The following is a 25788-nucleotide window of genomic DNA, read 5'->3' as shown; positions in this document are numbered from 1 at the left end:
CCACGCGCAAGGAGTGCACCCTGTAAGGAGAGCCGCCCAGCACGAAAGAAAGAGCAGCCTGCCCAGGAATGGCGCCGCCCACACTTCCCGTGCCGCTGATGACAACAGAAGCGGACAAAGAAACAAGACGCAGCAAAAAGACAGAAAACAGACAACCGGGGGAGGGGAGGGGAATTAAATAAATAAAAATAAATCTTAAAACAAACAAACAAACAAAAAAACTCCCACATCAAAACCCCAACATCAAAATTCCAACTAACTCCTCTGCTCTGTGAGTACCCGCCCAATCAAAGTCTTAATCATAATCATGCACAGGTACAGACCAGTTTATAAACATAATTCAATATCTATTTTTGGAATTCATAAACCATATCAAACTGCTACACATTGTTTCAGGCATTGCGCTTGATATGGAAATATCATGATGTGCAAAATAGTTATCTTCTTTTCTTTAAAGGAACTTTATTCTAAAGATCCTTTTCTATGTGGGAATGCTAACTTCTTTGATTCTGTGTACTTTTAACAATCAAGTACATGGACGTAAGGGAATCTCTGCCAAACCTTTCAGTTTATATGAAACCACATTGGGGATGACAGATGTCAAAACCATACTGTCTTCAAATTTGCTTAATGTATATGCCTCTTCTACTTTATAGGGTAATGGTACAGATCAAATGGATATATGTGTGGATATTTTATAAAACATTAAGCTCTCCAGAAATTTAAGATAAAAGTATTTCAATTTTTGTTTTTATTACTTTTATGTTCCAGGAACTAGAAGCAAACTACTGTGCTCTACACAAATTCTTATAGAATGTATTTTAAAACTTACTGATAATTATGGCAGGACCTAGGTTTTAAAATCAATTTTAATTACACTGTACCTGAATTTTGACAGGCCCATTCCTGTAGTGTTACATGCTGACCAACGAGGACGACTATTTCCAGTCAAGGGGGCTGACACTTGACAAAGATTAGTAAATGGCACTGAAAATGAGGCATTTTGCTATATTCACTTTCAATACCCAATCCAGCATACACACATACTTTAAGACAGCAGTGCCAGGAAGAGGGCAAGCAGGCCTTACCAATCCTCTCAGCTCTTCAAACAACACTTAAGGATTTCTCTTGAAGGCCTGTCTTTCTAAGCTTGTGCTTTCAAAACTTGGGCTGGACTGATTCCAAATACTGAAGTAACAAATATTACTAAATTCTGTCATTTCCTCCACCAAAAAAGTGATTTTACTACTACTTCTGGTTGTGATGAAAGGTCCTATTGACTATTCAAATCCTCAACCAAGTTATAGATGCAGTATTAAATGACTTCACTCCTTTTTCTCTGGCGCTTTAACACATGCCAATGCTTTCATCCACCTCCACTAATGTGCCTTATAAATTACTGAGGTGGGGCCATTTTAACAGTATGATTTGTTCACATCTCTAGAGATGTGGTGCAAATGAGACTGGCTGAAAAGACAAACTCCTCTTTGACAACATGCATTAGCATATATGTATATAAAAGTAAACCTTTAAAAGTTAGAATTGTTTGATATAATACTTGATTAGGAGCCATAATATTAATGATTCTTTGAGGTGTTACAAATAAAATGTGAAAAGTGATGGTAGTAAGGTCAGAGACAAAGAGAAACACTCCAAGAAACAGCAAGAGATGGAATAGACAGAGCAGAAGTGAAGGAAAGATAGAGGTCACAAATCTTTGAAAAATTTCTTTCTAAATGCTCAGAAAAGGCATCCTGAATGAACTTTGAAACCTAAGACAATCTGTTTATAAGAATTTATCATACCCTCCTTTTAAAAATTGCCACAACAGTGATGAAAGAACAGACAGCAAGATACTTGCTCCCTATGATTTAGAGTAGTTAACTTATCACCCCCACCACATACACACACACACAGACACACAGACACATACCCCTAATCTCTCAACTTTAAAAAGGAGTGTAAAATTGGAAAGGACACAAAATTATTAGAAGTAATCCATTTCTTAAACAGATGAATAAATCAAGTTCAGCATACTTGTGGTCTTGGTTCAGTTAAGAATAAAGTCAGCGGCTCCTTTCCTCCTAGGCCACCATGGCTATGCTCCAAAGTGGGGACCAATACATGCTGTGCTAAGAGTCTGTTGTGGAGGGCTCACTATCCTAAACTTTCCACTGTACATAATCAGCCTCCATCTTAGTTTTGCTCTCAAAGGAGACTGGATACTCTTAGCACCTCCTTTGGTATTCCTATTGGGCCACGGAGGAGTGTTTGTATATGTGAAGCTGGGATTAATGACAAAATCCAGCCACTTCAGCCCAAGCCTTAATCAAGAGCAGGTTTAACCAGGAAGCTTCCAAGCCTTGTGACCTTAGGGGCTACATTCCCAGAGCAAGACAGAAAATAGAACCAGGGAGAAGAACCTCTGAACTTAGATCAAAACTTAGTTCTACTAAATAACGCAATTTTTTTGACATTCTGACTCCCAGATTCTGTATCTCTAATATCCTATGCTCTTTCCCATCCTGGCTAACTTCACTGTAAATGCTCTCAATTTATTAGACTTCTTCCTTACTAGACTGTTAGCCTAGGCACTTTTGATAGGTGCTGTCTAAGCACTGCCTCTTCCATAGTGAGACATAACTCCAATCAATAGAGTGTGAGCTAGGCAGCCTTGAAATTAAGAGTCCTTTTCCCTAGGTTGAAATACTTATCTGCCAAAAATAGAGGGATGGAAAGCATCAGTTGTGGACATAAAGGCACATGGAAAGGTGAGTCCAGGGCCAGAGACTGTGAGCAGGGCTGCTTAGCTGGAGTGAAGAACATGAGCTGCAGTGGAAATAACAATAAAAGCAGTATGGCTGAGAGAGCAATGAGTGACGTTATGAAGCAACTGACTGAAGGCTGCGCACTAGAAATTTGATCCAAATCAGAATAGGATAAGAATCTTAATAAAACCCAAATTAAAAAAAACAACAACACTCTACTGAAGTTGGTTGAGGGGAAGAAAGGCAAAGATGAAACCATATGGAGGAATAATTCTAGGACTATTAAGCATCATAAGGGAATTATTGAGTGAGTTTTTAAATTCATATGGATAAAAGGCAATGTGGGCTCATAAAAACAAAAGCATCATAAATCTTATTTCTTCTATAAAACTGAAAAAGTCTGGAGATATAGCTGATAATGTATTTAAATAACAGCAAAACCTTGGCTACTCGTCCATTTGATATTCTAGTTGTAAAGATATCCAAATTAAAAAGAGCACTCAATTTGGTCTTCTTTTACGTCTAGAAAATTTCATCGAATGTCTACTTTTTTGAAGTAATCCAAGTGTGCTTAAGAAATGCTACATGTTTCTTTCACAAAAACAAAAGCCCAAGCATCTGATATTCTTTCTATGACATTATTTAAATGCGATCCTAACTGGTGTGCTGTTGAGAAAGCCACAATATCCAACATGGGTTGGAAGGACCATATTTTGTCTTTTCTTTTGGGCCCTGAATAATAAGGTGAGGAGACCATTAAGAACTTGCCAAAGGCACTAAATTTTCACTCCATAAACAAGTCCCAAAGCAAAAAGAGTTCATAGGAGCGATCTAAGAGTTCAGGTGTGTGGGAAAAAGCTGTTACCAGTCAAGCTGCAGAGATAAGATATTATAAAGCCCACACATTCAAGTATAATCTATCAGAAAATAACACAGAAAAAGGGCTTCTCAATTTAGCAGGATGATTCCAATTTGTACCCCTTGTTTCTTTGTAGTCACTATGATGGCACAGAATAAGAGAATGCCAAAAAAGACTTTTGCACTGTTAGTAAAATTGGTTAAATAAAAGGGTTGACTGCAGTCTTGTTTATAAAGAAAAAAGACTATTAGCAATCTAAGAAAACAGGCTGTATGTGGGAAGTAGGAGAGAAGTAAAGGGGATTTACCTACCTGTGCTATATTTTTGTTCAGAAGATAGACACCATAATCAAACTGCAACTTCTCCCCTCCTTTCGGATATAGTGGAAACCTAAGAAAAAGTAAAGAAAGATCATAAATATTGCAAAACTGAGTGAAAACAACCTCCAAATTCTTGACAAAGGCTGAAGAGTCTTAGGTACAGCATAAACATCTGAAGAATTGGACTAAATCACTTAGTTTTAGTCTTTGCAACCTATTATCTTAATATCTTTTTTTTTTTTTTTTTAAGATTTATTTTTATTTATTTCTCTCCTCCCCCGCCCTCCCCCCAGCCCGGATGTCTGCTCTCTTATGTCCATTCGCTGTGTGTTCTTCTGTGTCTGCTTGTATTCATCAGATGAAGACAGCACCAGGAATCTGTGTCTCTTTTTCATTGTGTCATTTTGCTGCATCAGCTCTGTGTGTATGCAGTGCCACTCCCAGGCAGGCTGTGCTTTTCATGCGGGGTGGCTCTCCTTGTGGGGCGCACTCCTTGGACATGGGGCACCCCTACACAGGGGACATCCCGTGTGGCATGGCACTCCTTGTGCGCAGCAGCACTGCGTGTGGGCCAGCTCACCACATGGGCCAGGAGGCCCTGGGTTCAAACCCTGGACCTTCAATATGGTAGGTAGATGCTCTATCAATTGAGCCACATCTACTTCCCAGTATCTTCTTTTATTAGTCAAATCAGAACAATGACTGCTTTCTTTCAATGGAAACACTGAATAGGTCATGCAATAAGGGACTAATGTGTAAGAAAGTAATCCACCATCCATAAGGACTTGGGGCCACTGTGCTTCCTATTTATATTTCATAAGCTTTCCATCCTGAGATTAAGATGATTAAGATCCTAGAATTTTTTTCCTTCTAATATTCTTAGACTTGACATCTCAATTTCTATTAAATGGGAGAGGAAGACTAAGAGAAAAACAATCAGACTTGAAAGCAAGATACAAGATTTATTTTATTTTAAGGTGGGTAGTTGAATCAACAGCACCAATACAAGCCAAAAAAAAAAAAGTCATTCAGAAATTCATTCATTGGCTGAGGTTTCTATTTGTTTTTTTTTTTTAAGATTTATTTATTTATTTCTCTCCCCTCCCCCCCCCCCACCCCAGTTGCCAGTTCTGTGTGTCTATTTGCTGCGTCTTCTTTGTTCTCTTCTGTTGTTGTTAGAGGCATGGGAACCTGTGTTTCTTTTTGCTGCGTCATTTTGTTGTGTCATTTCTCCGTGTGGGCGGCACCATTCTTGGGCAGGCTGCACTTTCTTTGGCACTGGGCAGCTCTCCTTACGGGGCGCACCCCTTGTGTGTGGGGCTTCCCCATGCAGGGACACCCCTGCATGGCATGGCACTCCTTGTGCGCATCAGCGCTGCACATGGGCCAGCTCCACACGGGTCAAGGAGGCCTGGGGTTTGAACCGCGGACCTCCCATGTGGTAGACGGACGCCCTAACCACTGGGCCAAGTCCGCTGCCCTGAGGTTACTATTTGGATGCTACTTCTTCAAGGCAATGGTGCCCATGCCATAGAAGCATCATAAGACTTTACCTTTTAACTTGACTCACGGAAGCAAGAAAGGCATAAAATCTCTGGATCTTACATAAAGGTGATGAGTTATTTTAGGGAATAAGTTTCCCTCACTATTTCCTTTAACCCTCCCCTGCAAATAAAGATGAAAGGTTAGAATATATCTTGTATTCTAATCATGTTTTCCTGATTCTCAAGACCAAGCATGTGTTTTAGCCTCTGAAACAGACTTCTCTACAAACAGACCAATCAGAAGTTTGATAGAGTCAAGAAGAAAATCTTAACTTCCTTAGTTTTACAATATACAAGTACTCTAAAAAATAAAATAATATTACTGAAATGAAAAGTAGGTGATAATTACTGGAGATACTTAATTTCAATTGTCTATTAACTGCCTAGGGGAAAAGATACATTCTATAAAACTTACAGAATATTGTTTTCTAGGAAAAAGCTAAAGAAAGGAAATAGATTTAATAATTTTATATTAAATTTGCAAGTGGGGCTGGTTATACATAGTGTCCAAAATCTAACTTTGTTGTACTGTAAAATTATAGAACTTAGGGAGTAAGCAAGTTCATAAACTGTATTTACTCTCTACTAAATGAACACTGAATGCTTCATACCCCCATCAAAAAGATAGAGCTTTGCATTTAATTAAAGCAGTAAAAAATAAACAAGGACATATAATTTTATTACAATATAGATGGGAAATGATATTGGCAAACTGTAGGTTTAGATAAGAAAGTAGTCATTCAAGTATATGTCCTTAACATCACAAAATAGGACTCATGAAAGTAATACATTAAATAACTGAAGGAAGAACTATATATTTGCTATTATTATACTCTTACATAAAGGGCAATTAAAATAGCCAATATTAAATTATTTTCCAAATACTTATCTGTTTGAAAAATTCACTGATTCTACATCAACTAATTAGAAGGTAATAGTTGATGTATAAAAAATTTGGAGCTCTTTAGTATACCAAAATTCAATATGTGTAAAGAATTATGATATGACTCCCCCAAACAGCTAATGGTATCCTAGACTGTATTAACATAAGCAGAGCAGCTTATGTTAATAGATTATGTTAAATTATGTTAGCCCCAACTATTTTGTACTGGGTCAGACTATACAAAGTTTTAAGAGACTTTTCACAAGTATACAGATAAATCACTGGAATCTTATGTTTAGGTCATTTTTACAGGGAACTTTGGTAATAATTTCATTTGACTATAAAAAGCATGCAGTGAAGTACAGTGGACCAATGTTATTTAAAAGAAATTGACTTACCTCAGTCACCTACTTAATAAGCAGAAGACACACGACCTCAGTAATAGGTTTTTCTGATTATAAATTCAGGATTCTTTCTACTGCCTCTGAATCCTTTAAGAAGCACAACCAGGATGGGGTTCTTAGAGCAGGGGTTCTTAACTTTTTTTGTTCCATGGACCCCCCCTTTGCTGGTCAGGTGAAAACCACGGACCCTTTACTAAGTTGATACTATACTGTGTATTATTTAATAAATTTATCATACCTGTACCGACATGTCCCAATAAGAATAATGTGTTTTTGAATTTTCAATTCAAGCTCACGGACCCCTTGTTAAGAACCCCTGATTTAGATGAATGGGAGCCACATTTTTGAGGGATGTTGAAGGAACTGGAAGTATTTAATATGAAGAGTAGAAGTCCAAGAAACAACAAACAAACTCTTGGACGTTTTGCTGCATGGTTTAAAAGAGGTAGAACCAAAGTTCATGGGTAGGAGTTACAGGAAGATTGATTCCACTGCAGAGTTGTTCAAATTCTAAAAGATCTCTTACCACTTGAGCCAAACAGAGGCTGGGCAACAAATAATCCCTGGACATGTGTTAGGGATTGCAGTGAGCTGAATGATGGCCCCTGAAAAGAAAGACCCACGTTCATTATCCCCAGGACTGGTGAATGTGACTTTATTTGGAAAAAGAATCTTTGCACATGTGATTAACTTAAGGATCTTGAGATATCATCCTTGATTACCCAATGACAGATGTTCCTGTACAAGATACTGAGGAGAGACAGAGAAGAGAAGGTCCTGAGAAGATGGAAGCAGAGACTGGAGTTACACAGCCACAAGCCAAGCGACACATGGAGCCACCAGAAGTTGGAAGAGACATGGAAGGTTCTCCCCTAGAGCCTTTGGAGGGAATGTGGCCCTGCTAACACCCTATTTTAGACTTCAGGCCTCTAGAACAGTGAGGGAATACATTTCTGTTGTTTTAAGCCACCAAGTTTGTGATAATTTATACCGCAGTCTTAGAAACTAATACAGGGGAGAATCAAACACTGAATGACTTGTTGGACTAGATAAGCTGTATCTCTACCAACTCCAAGAGTCTATAATTCTGAATATTTAAAACTAAACATACTGAATACAATTTCATTTTTCCTTCAAGATTCAAGAAAGCATTTGTACTATAATGCCAAAGGGTCATCATGACAATTACCAGCTAAAGCTGTAAAGTAGACCTATTGGTGTTGGCAAATGGAGTACCAGAAAAAAGAGATTCATATGTACAGTCTGAGAATTCACCAAGATTACAATTAGAAAATATGTGTGTGTGTGTGTGTATTCAGAGGTCATATCTGAAGAATGTCACACTATTTTTTTTAAAAATTGTAAAAAAAACTATTTTAAATATTATTTTAAAAAGATACACTTATTATAAGCACTATTTGCCCCTATTACTCCCCTCTGCCACTCAAAAGCATAGACATTTTTACAAAGGATTCCAAGGTGGTGACAGTTCTTGCCTTCACCTTCAAAGTCCTACATCCAGGTCTGGTTCTGTTAGCAACTGGGGCTCTCTGGGGTACTTTGATGACTGCAGTTAATTCAAAATTTTTTATTGTGCATATGAAGATCACTTCTCCCCATTGTATTTGTAGAAAATGTGAGAACACATATTCAACAGGTTCTGACTCCATGACCTTACCTCAAACTCAACAAACTTTCTCCTATTCAGATAAGTTTTCCACCACAACTTTTCTCTATCAATTGCTCAATCTTAGAGTGACATTCAATTTTTCCCACCTTCTTTGTCCTTCATATATACAGTCATTTGCCAAGTTCCAAGTCAGCTTCTCTCTGAAACAATCTTAACTCTCCATTTCCTCTGCTTCTCTCTTAGTCTAAGTCAAGGTTTCTTAACTTTGGCATTACTGACACTTTGTGCTGGATAATTCTATTGTGTGTGTGTCTGGGTGGGGGACTGCGCTGTGCACTGCTGCATCCCTATCCTCCACCCACTGGAAGTCAATAGCACCCCATTCCCAGCTGTAACAACCAAAATGTCCCCTGATGGGGGCAGTATTATGTAAAATTGCCTCCAGCTGAGAACCAATGGTCTAAGTCATTATCAATTTGACTACTACAACCACCTTTTTTCTTTATTTAAATGGTACCAGGGCTGGGAATGAGCCCAGGACCTCCTATGTGGGAAGCCAGCACTCAACCACTGAGCCACACTGGCTCCCCTGAGTTGGTTCTTTTGTTTGTTTTAAGGAGGCACTGGAGATGGAACCTGGGACCTCCCATGTGGGAAGCATGCACTCAACTGCTTGAGTCACATCCACTCCGGACAACAAGCCAGAGTTCTTAGTGTCAGTTCATTCTCCATATCCTTGCCAGATTGATTTAAGGCAGCCTAATGGATTATAAAAAATTGAATTATGACAGAAAGACCAATATTTTAGTCTCAGTTCCATCATTTCTACAAAGCTGGGTAAATCATAACTTCTCTAACACTCAGTTCCTAAGCTGTAGGGAGACTATTATCTTTCCTGCCTCCTTCATAAGTATCTAATGAGGATAAAATGAAAAAAAAAAAAAAAGATTGAGAAAGTACTTTGAAAATCGAAAACATGATATAAATGCAAATTATTTTTTTCTCACTTGAGAGACCACCTATCAAGTCACTCTGTAGTCCAACTTCCTTATCAGTTATTGTTTCAAATTTCAACTTTTCTGTCTAGGTTTCAAGCCAAAGTGATCTGACCTGCCTGCCCTATTTAGCTACAGCCCTATGTTCAAGTAGTTCATAGTCTCATGAATATATCATATTCTTCTCTTTTTCTGCCTTTGCTCATTTACTAGCAATGCCCATCTTTTTCTCCTTTAAAATCCAAAATATCTTGGGAAGAAGTGAATTCATACCTGTCAGTAAAAAATTGTGAACACATGCCCCAATATACAAAGATATTATAAAATATAACAAGGTACAAAATTAAAAAGATGATATGATAAATAGTAAAGGAAATGTTTAAAAAGAAAAAGACTTAAAGAGACTTAACAACCAAAGGAAATGTGAGGACTTGCTTGGGTTGTGATTTAAAGAGAGGAACAGCAACAAAAAAACTAGAGAACAAGTGGAGAAATTTAAATACTAATTAGATGACATTAAAGGATTTATTTTTTTAGGCATGTTAATGGTATTGTTATTATGTAAAAATATTTTTTAAAGATAAACACTGAACAAAATGTTATGGTATCTGGGATTTACTTAAAAATAATTCACTGGGATAAAGAGAGAAGAAGGGGTACAGATAAAATAAGATAAACAATTATTAAAGCCGGGTATGTAAGGTTTGTTATAGCATTTTCCCTACTTTTGTATATGCTTAAGTTCACACTACACTGTATATTATTTTATAAATGTATCACACCGACATCAACACATCCCCACAAGCATAATGTTTTTTTGAATTTTCAATTCAAGCTCACAGACCCCCTAAAATCTTTCCACAGACGCCTTAGGGTCTACATTGGAAAATGAAAGAACAATAATTTGGAAGAGTTTTAGAGTATTAAGTCCTAAGGCTATGGGTTGGAAGTGAAAGGAGATGGGAGACGGGAGATCATGCATAACTCTCAATATTTTGTTTTGTCCAACTAGATGGAGGGTTGATCAAATGGTAGAACAACTTGAAGAAATGTAATAGGCTCGTTGAATGCTACCGAAAGGCCAGAAATGGCTATTAATCATGAATTTATAATGATACAGTCTTGTGACTTTAGTCTCTAGATATCTGCTGGGTGCAGGAGGTACAGAGAAAATGGTCAGCAGGGTGTAGGGATGATCCAGAGTTCGGGTTTTGCTGGATAAATATATATGAATACACAGGGGACAACACAAAGGTGTTGCTAAAATGATGGGCAATAAACTGGATAAAGGGACCAGGGTTTGCAGGTCCCAAAAAGAAGTAAGGAACAAGAGGCTGAACAGGCAAGCTGAAAGAAGAGCATAGGGTTTTGTATATTTGCTTTTACAACGGAGTAGAGGAGTAACCATCTAGGAGAAGTCATACAAAGACAACCCCAACTCTAACCCCTGAATTTGAATACCTGGCATATAAGAAAATTAATAGCTACCAATGGTAAGGCTGCAGGAGAAGGGGGGTTCTCAGGGAAAATTCAGGTTTGCTTAGGGCAAGAAAATTAACTCTCTGAGAAGAGCCTAAGGATATGGGAGGAGTTCCCTAATTACATGCACAGAGTTTCAGAGAATGGAGCTGAAGGACTGGAGGGTTTGGTCAGAGTTGAGGAAGTAAAGGGCATTTTGAGAATGATGAAGATGATTAAAAAACCCCATCACTTATAATGAGGCATCATACATCCTCTCACGTTCTGGGACTCCAGAGCCACTTCCCCCTTCCCTGGATACCCAGTCTTGTGTGTCTACTGGTGGGAGACTCTGAGGACCCCAGGATGCAGTGTTCCTGGCCCAAAGGGCCCTTGCTGGGTATTGGGTTTTAGTTTGCAGTCCTTTGTGCTTCCCTGTCATGGCTATGTTCCTGGTTGTCAATAAAACATTTACTGGCAAAAAAAAAAAGAAAAAAGGATTTTAGGTGTTTTGGTGGGAGGTTATATACTTATCACCTGACAGCTTCTACTTTCTCTGTAAAGTCAGAAATGAGGCAATTTATTAAACAATGAGAGAGTGGAAACTGGAGAGTGGGGAAAACATAGAGAAGATAAAGAGTCCTTATGGCAAGAGAACCAGATATCTAGAATTGATCAGTCTGACTGAGGTTGATGACTGAATTTACTGTGCTACCAATCTTCCCTAGTATTTGATTGTCTCTAATGGTGCTCAGCATCCTGGGTACAGTATGGAAAAGGTTGGAACCGTCCTGGGTAGTTGAGTGGGTTTGAGTTAAGAATGATGGGACAGGGCAGTTTAGGATCCTGACAAGAGACAGACTATAAGTATAAAGCCACCAGGGTAGAAGAGCAATGATAGTGGCACAGAATAAAATGGACCAAAAATACTTAGTTTACTTTTTATTGTTACTGTGTGCCAACAAATCTAAACAATGCCATTGATAAAATATTCCTCCCAGAAAAAAGTGTTTGGTTGGTCTAAGTTCTAAACAATTGCTGCAGTTACTGTTTTTGTTTTTTTTATCTGCCCCCCCTTGCGAGTTTTTTTTTTTTGCATGCTGTCTGTTCTCTGTGTCCATTTCGCTATAAATTCTTCTGTGTCTGTATTTATTTCCCCTCCCTCATTGCGGCTTGCTTGCTGTCTACTCTCTGTGCTTATTTGCTGCTAGCTCTTCTGTGTTCTTGCTTGTTTCCCTTCTTTTGTTGCATCACCTTGCTGAGTCAGCTCACCACTGTGTCTGCTGGCTGGGCGGCGACCTTGCCTTCACAAGGAGGCCTGGGACCGAGGGCCTCCCATAAGGTAGACAGGAGCTCATCTGATTGAGCCACAGCCGCTTCCCTACTGTTGAGTTTTAATAATACTTATGTAAACTTTGAAGTGAGACTTTTCATTATGTGTCTTCTAATAAACATAATATCTATGTGAAAGTTAATTCTGAGAAGTCTCAGTTATCCAACTGGCCCAACACAAGTGGACTAAGTAAGGTACACATTTTAGTTTCTACTCAATTTGCAATGGTTTGGAATCATCCAAGCTTGCTTTGGACACAGTTTGGGTCTCCAAATTGTTTTACATATTTCTGTGTTTATACAGTGGACTCAAACAATAATAGTGATATGTAATTTTTCTGTTCTATCTTTTTTCTGGTGTAGAGTTTTAGATAAGGTTAGTAGGATACAAAAACTTAAAATGGCAGGCTTCAACAATATACAGTGAAATACCAAATTTTAAAAGTCTCTCAAAGATAAATGCACAGAAATTGTGGTGAAAGCCATTAACAACAACATGTAAGGAATAGGACATTTACATAGAAAAAGGAAGGAGCCAATTTCAAAGAAGAATGTCCTGAAAAATGATAAAATACAATCATCTTACATACCAAAATAAATAAATAAAAAAGACTGTGTTTTTAATGCTTCCATGGTTTTCACCAATAACTGCATACATATTCTAACGCAATGGATAAAAGAATATCAATGCTATCATTCTGTCATTCCACTTTTTCTGATTTTTGCAGAAGAAGAAAAACCTTGGAAATTTCTTTTTAAATTATATCTATTAACATCTATTACCAATATAATAGAAATTTGTGGTGCTTTTCTGGGAAAGATATTTGAATGAAAAATTTTCAACAGTGGAGAACTTTGAAAGCAGCTAAAAATGTCTCTAAATAAATAAGGAGAGTAGATAAAGCTCAGTGGTTGAGTGCCTGCTTCTCACATATGAGGTCCTGGGGTCAATCCCTATTCCAGAAAAGAAAAGAAGGGAAGGGGAGGGGAGGGGAGGGGAGGGGAGGGGAGGGAAGAAAAATAAACTTTATTATCTTAATTGTGGTGGCATTTATACAGCTCTATGCATGTGTTAAAATCCATAGAACTGTACATGAACAACAAAAAAAGAGTAAATTTTATTATATGTCAATTTAAAAAGAAAACAAATACCTGGAGAGATTCTCAATTTCTACAAATTTTGTGAAATAGGACTCTCATAAATCTCTGGTTGTTATGCTTCTGACTTTTCCTAATTACATGTGTATCTGTTGCTCCATGTGAAACTTAAAAAAATCAAAATTAATAAAAAATGTTCTTCAGTTGATTGTGAACATATGGGCAAGTCTGTCTATACAATCTAATGAAACGAGAAGAACACAGACTTTGATGAAGTTATTGACAAACTTGCAGAAGTTAATGCATATGTCCTAGGTTTGCTAGGGTTTCAGTAACAAAGTACCACAAAGTGGGAGGCTTCAAACAACAAAAATGTCTCACAGTTCTGAAGGCTAGAAGCCTAAAAATCAAGGTGTTGGCAGGGCCATGCTTCCGCTGAAGTCTGTAGCAGAGAATCTGTTCCACGCCTCTCTCCTGGCTTCTGGCATTGGCTTGTTGGCAAATCATGGCATTCTCTGCCTCAGTCAGCACATGGTATTCTCCCTATGTCAGTCTGTGCCCAAATTTTTTCTTAGGACACTAATCATATTGGATTAAGGGCCCATCCTACTACTCCAATATGATCTCATTTTAATTTACTTATTCCATTTGTAATGACCTTATTTCAAACAAGGTCACATTTGGGGAGTACTAGGGATTAGGACTTCAACATATTTTTGGGGAGAACACAACTCAATCAAAAACAGCATGAAAACACAAACTAAAATAGCATTTATGACTGTGATAGACCAATATGTAGATTAAAAAAAAATAGATTAAGGTGGTCAAATATTAATCTATTGCATTTTCTTTTTCATGCTGTAATAATGGGGTTTTTTGTTTGTTTAAACTGGCATATAAGAAGTTCAATAAAAGAAAATTCTGTTTTTCTTTTCTGGCTATTATTATTATTCATTTAATTTCATGATTGCTACTGAAAACAATTTCATCATTGAAAAATGATCCACTCCTGGTGTCCAAAAGTCTAGGTAGAAGCCACTGAGATATGATATGGAATTGGCCTTAGGATGCAAAGAGGATGTCGCCCCCTTTGTATCCAAAGATATGGGAGGTATGAGACCAAGAACAGTCTTCCCTTGAGAAAGCTCCAGGGCAAGTAATAGTTTCAGGGGAAAGCCAGTTATTTTACTTATATCTAGTAGTTAGTTGTATATACAGTTGTATACCACAGCTGTATAGTAAAGAGGCTGAAGACATGGTGTGTATTATAAAAATTGAAAAGGGGTTTCAAAGAAAGCACAGAGGAAAGATCTAAGAGGGAAATGAAGAGAGAGATACTAGACAGGACAGGCAGCAAACAAACAAACAAAAAATAACATGGGGAAGAAAACAAAGAAAAAATAACAAAAATAAAAACCAAACCAACCAACCAAATGAAAAATAACAATAAGGTCATAATCAATGGGCAGAGAGTGACAAAAATCTTTTTACAAGAATAAGAGGGAGAATGATATGTTTTCTTCTTCGGGGAAAGAAATGAGAGAGGGAATATATAATGGAAGATCATATATGCCAGTCAAGAGAGATTTAATTTGATATGACAGGTAATAAGATGCCACCCAAGTTTTTAATGGAGAAATCACGCAAAAAGATTTACATCAGATTATTTTCTTTGCCAATAATAAATACGGTTCTTTAGACAGAGCTGTAATAAAAGAAGAATTTCAGAAAAATAGAATTTCAGACTATTTCAGTAAGACGGTTCAAAATAATCACCATCCTTTTTACGTGGTAAATTATAGTTACGGAAAATGTTAAAAGAACGCAATATCAATGTTCTTGTAGGAACTTTCCAGTTTTCCCATACTTTTTTTTTTTTGCAACTGTTGAAAAACAGTCTATAGGCAAATATCAGTGAACAGAGCAAAATTCAATGATGGAAACCACATTTGTTTTTTTTTAATAGACAATTTTGTACAACAAACAAAAACTCTGCCAAGTAAATCAAAATCACATTCCATAATCTTAGCAGTTTCCTGCATTAACCTGGGCTTAACAGCACCTGTTTCACACAAAATCTGTAATTTAAAAAACACAAATATTGATATAAAGGCAGTGGTCACCAGAAGTTCTGAGGGAAGGGAGAGGGAAGAATAGTTGTAACATGGGGCATTTTGGGGACATTGGAATTGTTCTGCATGACAGGCCATTAAACATTTTGTCAAAACCTATAAAATTTTGCAGTGCAAAGTGTAAACCATAATGTAAACTACAGACCATGGTAGTAGCAATACTTCTATATGTGTTGGTTATTGTAACAAATGTATCACAATAATGAAAAATGTTGTTAGTGGGAAAAGGTGTGGGAGGGGGCCGAGGGTGTGGTATTACGGGAATCCCCTGTATTTTTGACACATCTATGTAATCTATGGCTTCTTTAAAAATAAAATTAAAAAAAGAAAAAAAACACAAAAAGCTATAATTAATTAAGCAAGGTGCATAAACCTACCATACTTTATAATGACAAAAGATATTTGCATTTGGAACATGAATTTGAAAGAAGAAATATTCATTTTAAATTTCTAAAGACAGCCCTTCGCAATGTAGCATATAATATAGGTTTAAAAAAAAAATCAGTACACATAATGGTATATTCTCTAGTCATTTTCTTATACAGTCCTGGAATATAATAGGTGCTCAATCTTTTATATCAAAATTATTATTAGATTAGTGGTTATGTAGGGCTGGGGAAGGATAGAGGGAATGAGTGGTGGCTGTTAAGGGGTGTGGAATTTTTCATTTCAGAGTAATAAAATTGTTCTAAGCTTTTTTGTGGTTATGAATGCACAACATTGTGATTATATTAAAACTGTTGAATTTGGATGGATAGCATGATATGTGAATATATCAATAAACCATGTGTTTAAAATTATTTATTTCATTTGTGGATAGGAGGAAGAGGAAAGAGCAAAAGGAGGATTTAGGTATAGTAACTCAACGCTTTGAAATCAGAGGCAGAGGCTCTGATCCTAGTTTGGTTACTTGGAATATGAATTTGGACACTGTGGTGGTTTGGAACTGTATGTACCCTAGAAAACATGTTCTTAAAGCTAGTCCGTTTCTGTGGGTGTAAGTCTAGTGTTGGTAGGACCTTTTGATGAGGTTATTTCAATTAAGGTGTGACCCAGGGTGAGCCTTAACCCTCTTACCAGAGCCCTTTATAATGAAATGAGTATGGGGCTGGGGGTGAGGGAGGGAAAACCTTCAGAAGAAGCACTACCTTGATGATGCTTTCATCTGGACATTTTTCTCAGCCTCAAAACTGTAAGTTAATACATTCTCATTGCTAAGCCAACCCATTTCATGGTATCTGCTTTGAACAGCTTAGCAAACTAACAGGTACACACTCTGAACCTCTGTTTCTAAATCTCTAAAATGGGCTTAATAATACCAGTCTTTCAGGATTGCTGAATGAAATCTTTCACTACAGTAAAAGAACCAGTAAGCCTTGCCAAAATAACAATATAACAACAATGATTTTGATGCTGGACTGTATTTATTGTATTTACTAAATATCTTTCATATATCAGATACCACATTTAGCATCTATTGTCCATATGATCTTAGCAGTTGTCCTACAGGCACTATCACCTCTAACTGACAGAAAAGGAGCAAATACATTAAAGTGCCTATGGTCACCAAGTCTTTTGTAACACCCAACTATAGCCACCAGTCCCAATACACCTCACATCACCAGGCCCCCAGCTTGGATTAGGTATTTCCTTCCTATGTGTTCTCACAGAATTCTGTAAATTCCTTAACACGGTACTTTTCACACTGTATTTTAATTGTTTACTCCTTTGAATCTTGTACAAGAATGTAATGTGTGAACCTAAATTTAATTTATTACTATTGTATCACAGTTCCTAAAGCACAGCATCTGCAATATATTTATTTGTGGAATGGAGGGAGAGGTGAATGAATGGATAGAGTGGTGAAGATAGATTTCCATCCCAAGCTTGTCTGATTCTGAAGCATGTGATTTTTATTCTATAACACATTCCCTCTTTAGTAATAATCTCATATATTTGCATTATTTTGTAAATTTCATTTTACTCAAGATTTGTATAAAAATTTGTGGGATTTCTTCATCCCACTGATCAAATGTTCACAAACCAAATTAATATCAAATTCATCAACTGACTTGAAAACCAGCAAATCTAGCTTTTATGACAATATTTTGGATTTAGAGCTAAGTCTAAAAAGGCAGAGTGTCATCATCAATAACTTCAGGTTTCATTAAAATCCAAAATGTAACTTCTAAAGTCATATTACATGCATTATTACTTTGGGAACCTAACTATTTTATCTGCTTAAGTAAATAAAAGCTGATAAAAGATTAAGAAATATATCCATGAGTTTTTAAAAAAATCTACTCAATTTTGGTCAAATTTTCAAAAACTGCATACATCTGTTAGTTACTTAAGTTTTGAAAGTTAATTTTAGATCATCTATCATGGAGCTTAAAAACTTCTAGTTGCTTTCTGGATGTCAAAGCTCGAAATTGCATACATAAATTAGCTAAAGTTAGTTTTCTAGAACAAATATGCTGTCTAGGAATTCCATATATTCAGAGTGTATTTGAGAAAGATAAATTTCAATTTTGAAATTGCAAAAGGAAACATGTCAGCACAAAAAGACACTATAGAGGCCCCTAAGTCATTCTGTTTAAGTATAGACTTCAAAGGAGGAAGAAACTAAGGATCACTGATCTGACAGCAATCAATGCAAACATCTAGGTTGTCATAATCAATCTACTTTAATTATCAACAAGTTTTCCCCATTTCTGACTAGTAATTGGAGCTGACCTCTGACAAGTACTTACAAGTCATCGAAATCTCATTTTATTTTACTGCCTCATATTTGTTATTAGGCTAATCTTTACCTGTTCTACATCACAAAACAGCTTAAATATTTGAATGGTCCAGCAATAAATTTCCATGGTCCCCCTGGGTCAGTCACATGTTAGCTGTTAAGTAAAGCTAAAAGGATCTATGCTTCATAAATTTCCTTCAGGTTCCACATTTGCTCTTACAGGCTAGGCTTTCAAGCCTAAACATCTTTATAGCTATGTGCAGTGATTTATTAACTCCTCCTTGTTTTTGTCCAAAAAGATCAATCACATATGTATCAATAAGCCGGTGTGCTGGTGACTGCTTTTTATTGTACATATAACCACCTGCCTTTAATACAAACTTGAGTCTAAAGCTTTTGTAAGCTCTTGCTGGATTTTAACAACATTCACCTGTTTCTAATTTGGTATAAAACATATGGTTTAGCTCTGCTATTTAGTTCTAAGCCAGTCTTTCCTCTTAAGGACCCAACAATATAAAACAAAACAAATCCAAAGCAAAAAAACTTAAATTCAGAGGATGTTTTACACACACACAAACACACACACAAACCCCATTTACTTGCCCAATTACTTCTGAAAAGCATGAGTGACAAAGAAGAGGAGTAAATATGTTAGTTATGAAATTATTATATTTCTTTGCAAAAATTATATGTCTTATATTACTCTCAAGGGCTCTAAGAATTATGTTCATACTTTGAAAATGACTGTTTAATTTCAAGACCTCAAAAAAGATAACAGCCACATCTAGAGCCTATGAGGAAAAGGGAGTTTCTACCTTCATATTCAAGAAGCCACATGCAGCCAGGTGAAACAGATTTTCCTTTCCTTTCCCTTATCCTTCTCTAAATTAGACCAAAAGCCATCAGAGAAAGAATGATGATCTAACCCGGCATGGTAAAATCAATACTAAAATTAAGAGTGTCTGGGTGACAGGGTAGGGAGAAAGGAGTAAATCCTCAGGAAAAAATTACTAATAATGTCTAGGAAAAGACAGAGAAGTCAACACAGCTTCCCACAGCTCTATCAGACGTCTTTCCTACACATAGCTACTTTTCCAGTAATACGGGGTCCTGACAACGCTGACATAGTTGGCATTTAATCTACTATTCAAATTCATCTCATCATTTGAGACCCAGGGCAAATCCTCTATCTTCTCTGAAGCCTTCCCTTAATCCTGTATCAGAACTGATGGTGCCTCCACAAGGCTTATCAATATTTATTCCTCATTTGGGTGCATGCAATCACCATCGGTTTTGTTTTAAAGTCATATACTTACATGGCCATCTCTTATTTAATAAATGTTCTCTGGATGGTATTAAACCAGCTTATAAACAAATTAAAAGGTTTTGGATAAAGCAAGCCACAAAAAGCATGCTTAAAAATTGCTATTTTTAAAATCAAATTGATACATGTGCATGTTTTAAAAAGTTAAATTGTTGTACAAACCTGATAGTAAAAATATTAGTTCCCATGTTACTAATCCTTACACTCCTGTTTCTTCTTTCTTTGGTTTTAAACATGGTCTATTGGAACTCTACTGGGGAAGGTGACAATTTAGCTCTTTTACATATTGTTTCCCCATCTCTTCCCAAAACACCTGCACTTCTCCTTCCTCCCATTCTCTCAACAGTCAACACCACAATTTTTGGTTAATTACAACATGCAGTGTTAACCTATTATAACAATGTAATTTTTATTTTGATCTGAACCATACGATATATATAATGTTTATATTTTCTTTCTTTGGAACTTTTGGTTTTCCTCAGTTAAAACCACCTGGTTTCTTTATTTGCTGAATTAGTTTATGTACATCTCACCAATTCATTCCTAGACTCCTTGGAAACAATACAAGGTCCTTCTCAATACAGTCAAACACATTAGGAAATGTATTATTTTCTTTTCTTGGAGCCCCTTGTCCTCCTACTCTCTAGGTCAGTTCAACCACTAATCTTAGGATTTCCCTTCATCATCATCCTAACATCCCTTTGCCTCTCTGCCATATTGGACCTCATGATTTCCTTGAATGGTATATTCTTCTTACTTGGTTTCTTTTCTTGTATTAATAGAGCATATCCTATAGGAGCTTCCTAGGAAAGGTGCACGGGCAGATTTTTTTTTAGGACTTTTATGTCTGAAAAGACTTCTTCCTACCCAGACATTTGATTGATAGTTTGGCTAGATACATAAATCTTGCATACAGAAATAATTTTCCCCTAGTATTTGGAAGGCATTATCTCATTGCTTTCTAGCTTTAGTGTTGTCTTTGAGCAGTCAGATATTATTTCTATTTCTTTATATGTTTTTTAATTCCTCTGTAAGCTTTTAGAATATTCTCTACTCAAAATGCTGTGCCTTAGTGTAGGTTTTTAAAAAATTCATTGAGCTGGGCATGCAATGGGCTCTTCTAATCTGAAATCAAGTTTTTCAGTTACTAGTGTTCTCCTTATACTAAAACTTGGATAATTTCCTACTCTCTACTTTCTGTCCCCTTTTTACACTTACTATTATTTGGATGTTGGGTCATCAGGAATTTAAGGACTACCTCTAGTTTTCTTATTTTCAATCTCTGCCTTTTCTTTCCACTAAGTGGTTTCCTGCTCTTTGCCTTCCAATGGCCTGTTTAATTTTTTTATTCCTAATTTTACTTTTCCAAATTTTGTTTGTTTGCCTCTTTATTTTTTAATATAAAAAATATTATATGTTTTGGATATTTGTTGGATATTGTCATACTGGATAGAGTTACACATGACAACCAAGAGAGTGCTGAGTTCCCATCCTGGAAAGCTCTGTCACATTCCCCAATAGAAGAGCAACAACCCCCAAGTGCAAGGGCAAAGACCAGTGAAGGATGGTCCAATGATGGGTCCCTGATACTGAATATTATGCTTATGAGGCTGTGTGTTTGAAATTTCAACAAGGCCTAGAGCTGCAGGGTACACAAGAGTTACCTCCTGAGAGCCTCCATGTTGCTCAAATGTGGCCACTCTCTAAGCGAAACTCAGCATGTAAATGCATTACCTTCCCCCCAGCATGGGACATGACTCCCAGGATAAGCCTCCCTGGCACTGAGGGATTACTACCATCACCAACTAGTGATGCAACTAGAAAAACACCTTGAATAAAAAGGGGAAATGGTAAAGAAAAATGAGTTTATATGGTTAAGAGACTTCAAAATGAGTTGGGAGGTCATCAGAGGGGTCTCACTTATGCATGTCTCAGCAGGATCCCAGGGACAGCCAAAGTAGATACAACCCCAGGTACTAGTGCTCCTGAGGGTTATGGAAACACACGGATTCTACTGTCATGATAGATGGCTCTGGAGTTCACTGCCTTGCCAGTGGGCCCTACTTTGGAATAAGTGCTCCTGAGGGTGATGGAGTTGGACTCAGATGTGGCCTCTCTGCACATGCCTCTTCTGTCACTTTCACTGAACCTGTGGTTGGTGCTGGGGTTGGTGTATGCTGAGGAGACTTGAATCTCTGGACTGTATGTGCCAGCTGGGCCCTGAGCCTCAGCAGAGTTGCAACACCTACTCTCCAGTTTGTTAGACTTACCTAGGTCAGCTGACGGGGAGGTGAGAATGGTCAGCCACCACACCAGGGAACCAAGAGTACCTACAACTGTAAGCAGGAGAATCGCATCCATCAGCCATGTGGGATCTCAGCCCCTTCCCAATTTAGAGATGGAGTGGACATCACCATTCCAAGGTCCACATGATATGGATTGGAGTGGACTTGCTGGTATTCTACTATAGAACTGTTGTGACTCTAGCAATTGAAGAAATTGTATCATTGATGTTGAGACGGTGGCCATGGGAGTTGCTGAGGGTAGGGAGGAGGAGGAAGAGGTGTGATACAGGGCATTTTCAAGACTTGGAGTTATCCTGAATAATATTGCAGGGACAGATGCAAGACATTGTATATCTTACCATAACCCACTGAATGGACTGGGGGAGAGTGTGATCTACAATGTAATCTATGGTCCACGCAGTGTGGCAGTGCTGCAGGGTGTATTCACCAAATGCAATGAATGTGCCTTACTGATGAAAGGGGGATGTTGATGAAGGAGGAGTAGGGGAGGGGAATGGGGAGTGGGGTATTTGGGAACCTCTTATGTTTTTAATGTCATGTTTTATGTGATCTATTTATCTTTAAAAAGACAATTAAAAAACTGAATAAAATTTTAAAAAGATGTTATTTATTCCTCCCAACCCCTTCCCCCCCATCGCCATTGTCTGTGCTTGCTGTGTCTGCTTGCCTGTTCTTTAGGAGGCACCAGGAACCAAACCTGGGACCTCCCATGTGGGTGAGAGGAGCCCAATCACTTGAGCCAACTCAGCTCCCTGCTTTGTTGAGTCTCTCATGTCTTTCCTCTTCGTGTCTCTGTGTTGTGTCATCTTATTATGTCAGCTCACTGTGCCTCCCATCATACAAATTCACTGGCTTGCTTCTCTTCTCCAGGAGGCACCGGGAACCAAACCTGGGACCTCTCATGTAGTAGATGGGAGATCAATCGCTTGAGCCACATCACTTCCCAGTTTGCCTTTTAATGAATGCTCACATTTATACCATCTTGTCTTTGTCTTTGGTTGTAGTACTGTCCCATAATTCTCTGAAGATATTAATAGGTTTTTAAATAAATTTCTTGTTTGTTTAATTTGGTTTATTTCATGTTAGAGTTCTCCTCAAATGTCATGAAAAAAAATTTAGGGCCTTGTAACTGTGAAAAAAAAAAGCTTATGAACCTTGGCTACCTATTCATTTTTAAAAATAAGGCACTAAAAATTGATTGGAAACTGTGGGCATGGACAGGATTGGGCACACAGTGGGCTTTACAATATGGTGATCAGCTGAGGCTTGGCTGTTTCATTTGGGGACTTACAACTCTAAGAAGTTGCAGGTATTTTCTCTTGGACCAATTAATTTTCCACACGCTTAAAGTCCATAAAAGACTCAGGATCATGGATTTCATCTTTCAGTGTGTGGATAAATATCTTTCTCAAAGCTCCAGAAAACAGTTAAAGGTTTACAGAAATGGAGTGAGTGCAGAATCAAGAAAAAGGCTCCTTAAAAGCAGTCAGATCCTGTGGTACCCTTGCAACTCCTCTAGCTCCTCACTGGTTTACCACAAAGCCAGCCCATGTTTTCAGTATGGGTCCCTGGACCTGGTTCCAGAAGGAAAGAGTAACTCTAATGCATATACTAGGGAAAAGCACCATCTCACTGGTGGAAGCCTAAGGGACTGAACCAGGATATTAGTTACAGGGTCACCAACCCAGAACTTGTCCTGTATGCAGAAGGCAGTTCATAGAACTCTCCTACAGAAGGTTGTGGGAGAGCAATCACGCTGTGGCTGCCTGAGACAAGGGACTGCTAGCTACAGGACTTAAAGTGCAGTGCCCAGGATCATGCGGAAACTGTTGCTAGGGAAGAGGCAACTTCTGTATCCATGTAAATGGCGGAATTACTAGGGTCACACATGGATGTCCAAGATAAAACACAGCTCAGAAAGGATCAGGGAAGCCCTATATTTTAGCTAAAGCTATTCTCTAAACTCACTGTATAGATAACCTCTGAAGGAGAACACTCCCACTGGTCAATCTGCAAGGACTGAGAAAGGCATTTTCTTCCTTTTTTTTTCTTTTTGTTAAAGCCTGGCATTCTAGGAAATCTCTGATATAACACTAGCTGTGGTCTCATGTGGAACTTAAGAGCCTCTTCCAAGCTAATTCAGGTGGTTAACATAATTCAGTTCCTTGCAGCAGTAGAACCTAAGGTAGTTTTTTGTTAGCTGTTGGCCAGATTTCACTGTTAGCTCTTAGAGGTGGCCCTCAGGTCCTAGTTAACGTGGCCCCTTCCAGAAGCAGTTTACAACACATCCATTTTCTTCCAGACTAGCAGTTGAGTGTCCACTACTGCTTCTTGTCTCTTTTAAGGACTCACATGATTAGATTAGGCTCAAGTTCACCCAGGATAATCTCTCTTTATATTAACTCAAAGTCAACTGATTGGGGACCTTATATCACAGTGGTGAAATCCCATTATATTCCTAAATCCCACCTATAATAAAGAGAAAGGGATACAAGATATGTAGATTAGGGGAGTAGGAATCTTGAGGGCCAGTCTAGATTCAAATCCAGGCAATCTGGTTCAGGTCTTGGGCTCCTAGCTAAATCCTACTTTTCCTTTCTAAATAAGTATTGAATTTCACTGAATGCTTTTTTCTGCATCTATCCCTCAAATTTGATAAGTTCAAATTAGAATTGATTTTAAAGTGATCTTTCTTTTAAAAAAAGAAAAGTTTTTTCTCTTTTAATTGTTGTTGTTGCTCATTACTATATTCCCAAGATCTAGAACAATGACTGTCATAGAGTAGGTACTAAGAATTTAATGAATGATTGAGTCGGCGAGCAGGTTCATTTGTGCATTTGTAATTCCAATACTATTAACCCTGATTTTGAATTAGCATTTAATAATACAAAATTGTGTTAAATATCTATTCCAAATTGCACACTAAGAGGACAGTTACGTTTCAATAAAATTATACAAAATGTGAAAGGAAACTTCTATCAATGAAATATGACGAACTTGCAACCTCTTAGAAAAGAACACTACCTATCATTTCCCTGTAGAAATCCCTGGAGAAAAATAACGTATTTACCAAATTCTTTTTTTTAAAAAATATTTATTTATTTATTCCCCCTTCCCCCTCCCCCTCCCCCTGCCCTGCTGTTTTTGCTGTCTGTATCCATTTGCTGTGTGATCTTCTATATCTATTTCTCTCTTGGTCTTCTCATTTTTTTCTCCTCTAGGATTCACCAGGATTTGATCCTGGGGACCTCTGTTGTGGACAGAGGTTCCCTGTTAGCTGCACCACCTCAGTTCCTGGTCTCTGCTGTGCTTCACCTTCACTCTCCCCTGAGTTTCTTGTTGCATCATCATCTTGCTGCATGACTCACTTGTGGGGGCACTGGCTAACTGCGTAGGCACTCGGCTCACCACGTGGGCACTGGCTCACTGCACAGGCATGCTTTCTCTTCTTATATTTCACCAGAAGGCCCCAGGGATCGAACCCAGGTCCTCCCATATGGTAGACGGAAGCCCTATCACTTGAGCCACATCTGCTTCCCCAAATTCTTTTTTAATCAACTTGTTAACTTCCTATCTTGTGATTTTTGCAGAAACCAGAAAATAAGAAAAGAAATTCTTCTTTGTTTCACATAAAATGCTATTTAGCAAATTCAATTTTAGGAGGAGGCTTCTAAAAAGATTTTCCTCTAGTACCTAATTTTATTTTTAAGCCAGAAATGACAAAATTATGCTTCTATACATTCAAAAATAACTATTCCCTGCATGGAATATCTTACAACAGAAGCTGTCTCAATAAATTCATTCATCATCTTACACATTTAAAAGTGCTGAACTATAGGTGTCATTCAAATTCCAAGAGACCTGCAATTTTTCATTAGCTTACCAACCTTATATTTATACAAATTAAAATAATAAAATGCCCCAGTTGATTATTGGTGTGTTTAATTAACTTGCTGCAGTAAATTCCTATAACTAATTACAGTTAACACTTC

The 25788-nt window shown here is 37.6% G+C and overlaps 1 protein-coding gene across 5 annotated transcripts in view; it reads right to left on the bottom strand.

The window, feature by feature from the left end:
• UVRAG (UV radiation resistance associated) overlaps nt 1-25788 on the bottom strand; it is a 402827-nt gene that overhangs the window by 135379 nt on the left and 241660 nt on the right. For 4 of the 5 annotated variants that reach the window (XM_058305983.1, XM_058305987.2, XM_058305985.2 and 1 more), the window contains one exon: nt 3939-4017. In XM_058305983.1, coding sequence (XP_058161966.1) covers nt 3939-4017 — 79 coding nt within the window. Of the gene's footprint in view, nt 1-640; nt 2830-3938; nt 4018-25788 lie in introns of those variants that run through there. The other variant, XM_058305986.2, reaches the window with a different exon arrangement.

The sequence above is a fragment of the Dasypus novemcinctus genome, chromosome 10 (assembly GCF_030445035.2).
Source record: "Dasypus novemcinctus isolate mDasNov1 chromosome 10, mDasNov1.1.hap2, whole genome shotgun sequence".
In the NCBI taxonomy this organism is placed as follows: Eukaryota; Metazoa; Chordata; class Mammalia; order Cingulata; family Dasypodidae; genus Dasypus; species Dasypus novemcinctus.
The sequence above is the reverse complement of the archived record's forward strand: the minus strand, read 5'-3'. Positions and strand labels throughout refer to the sequence as shown.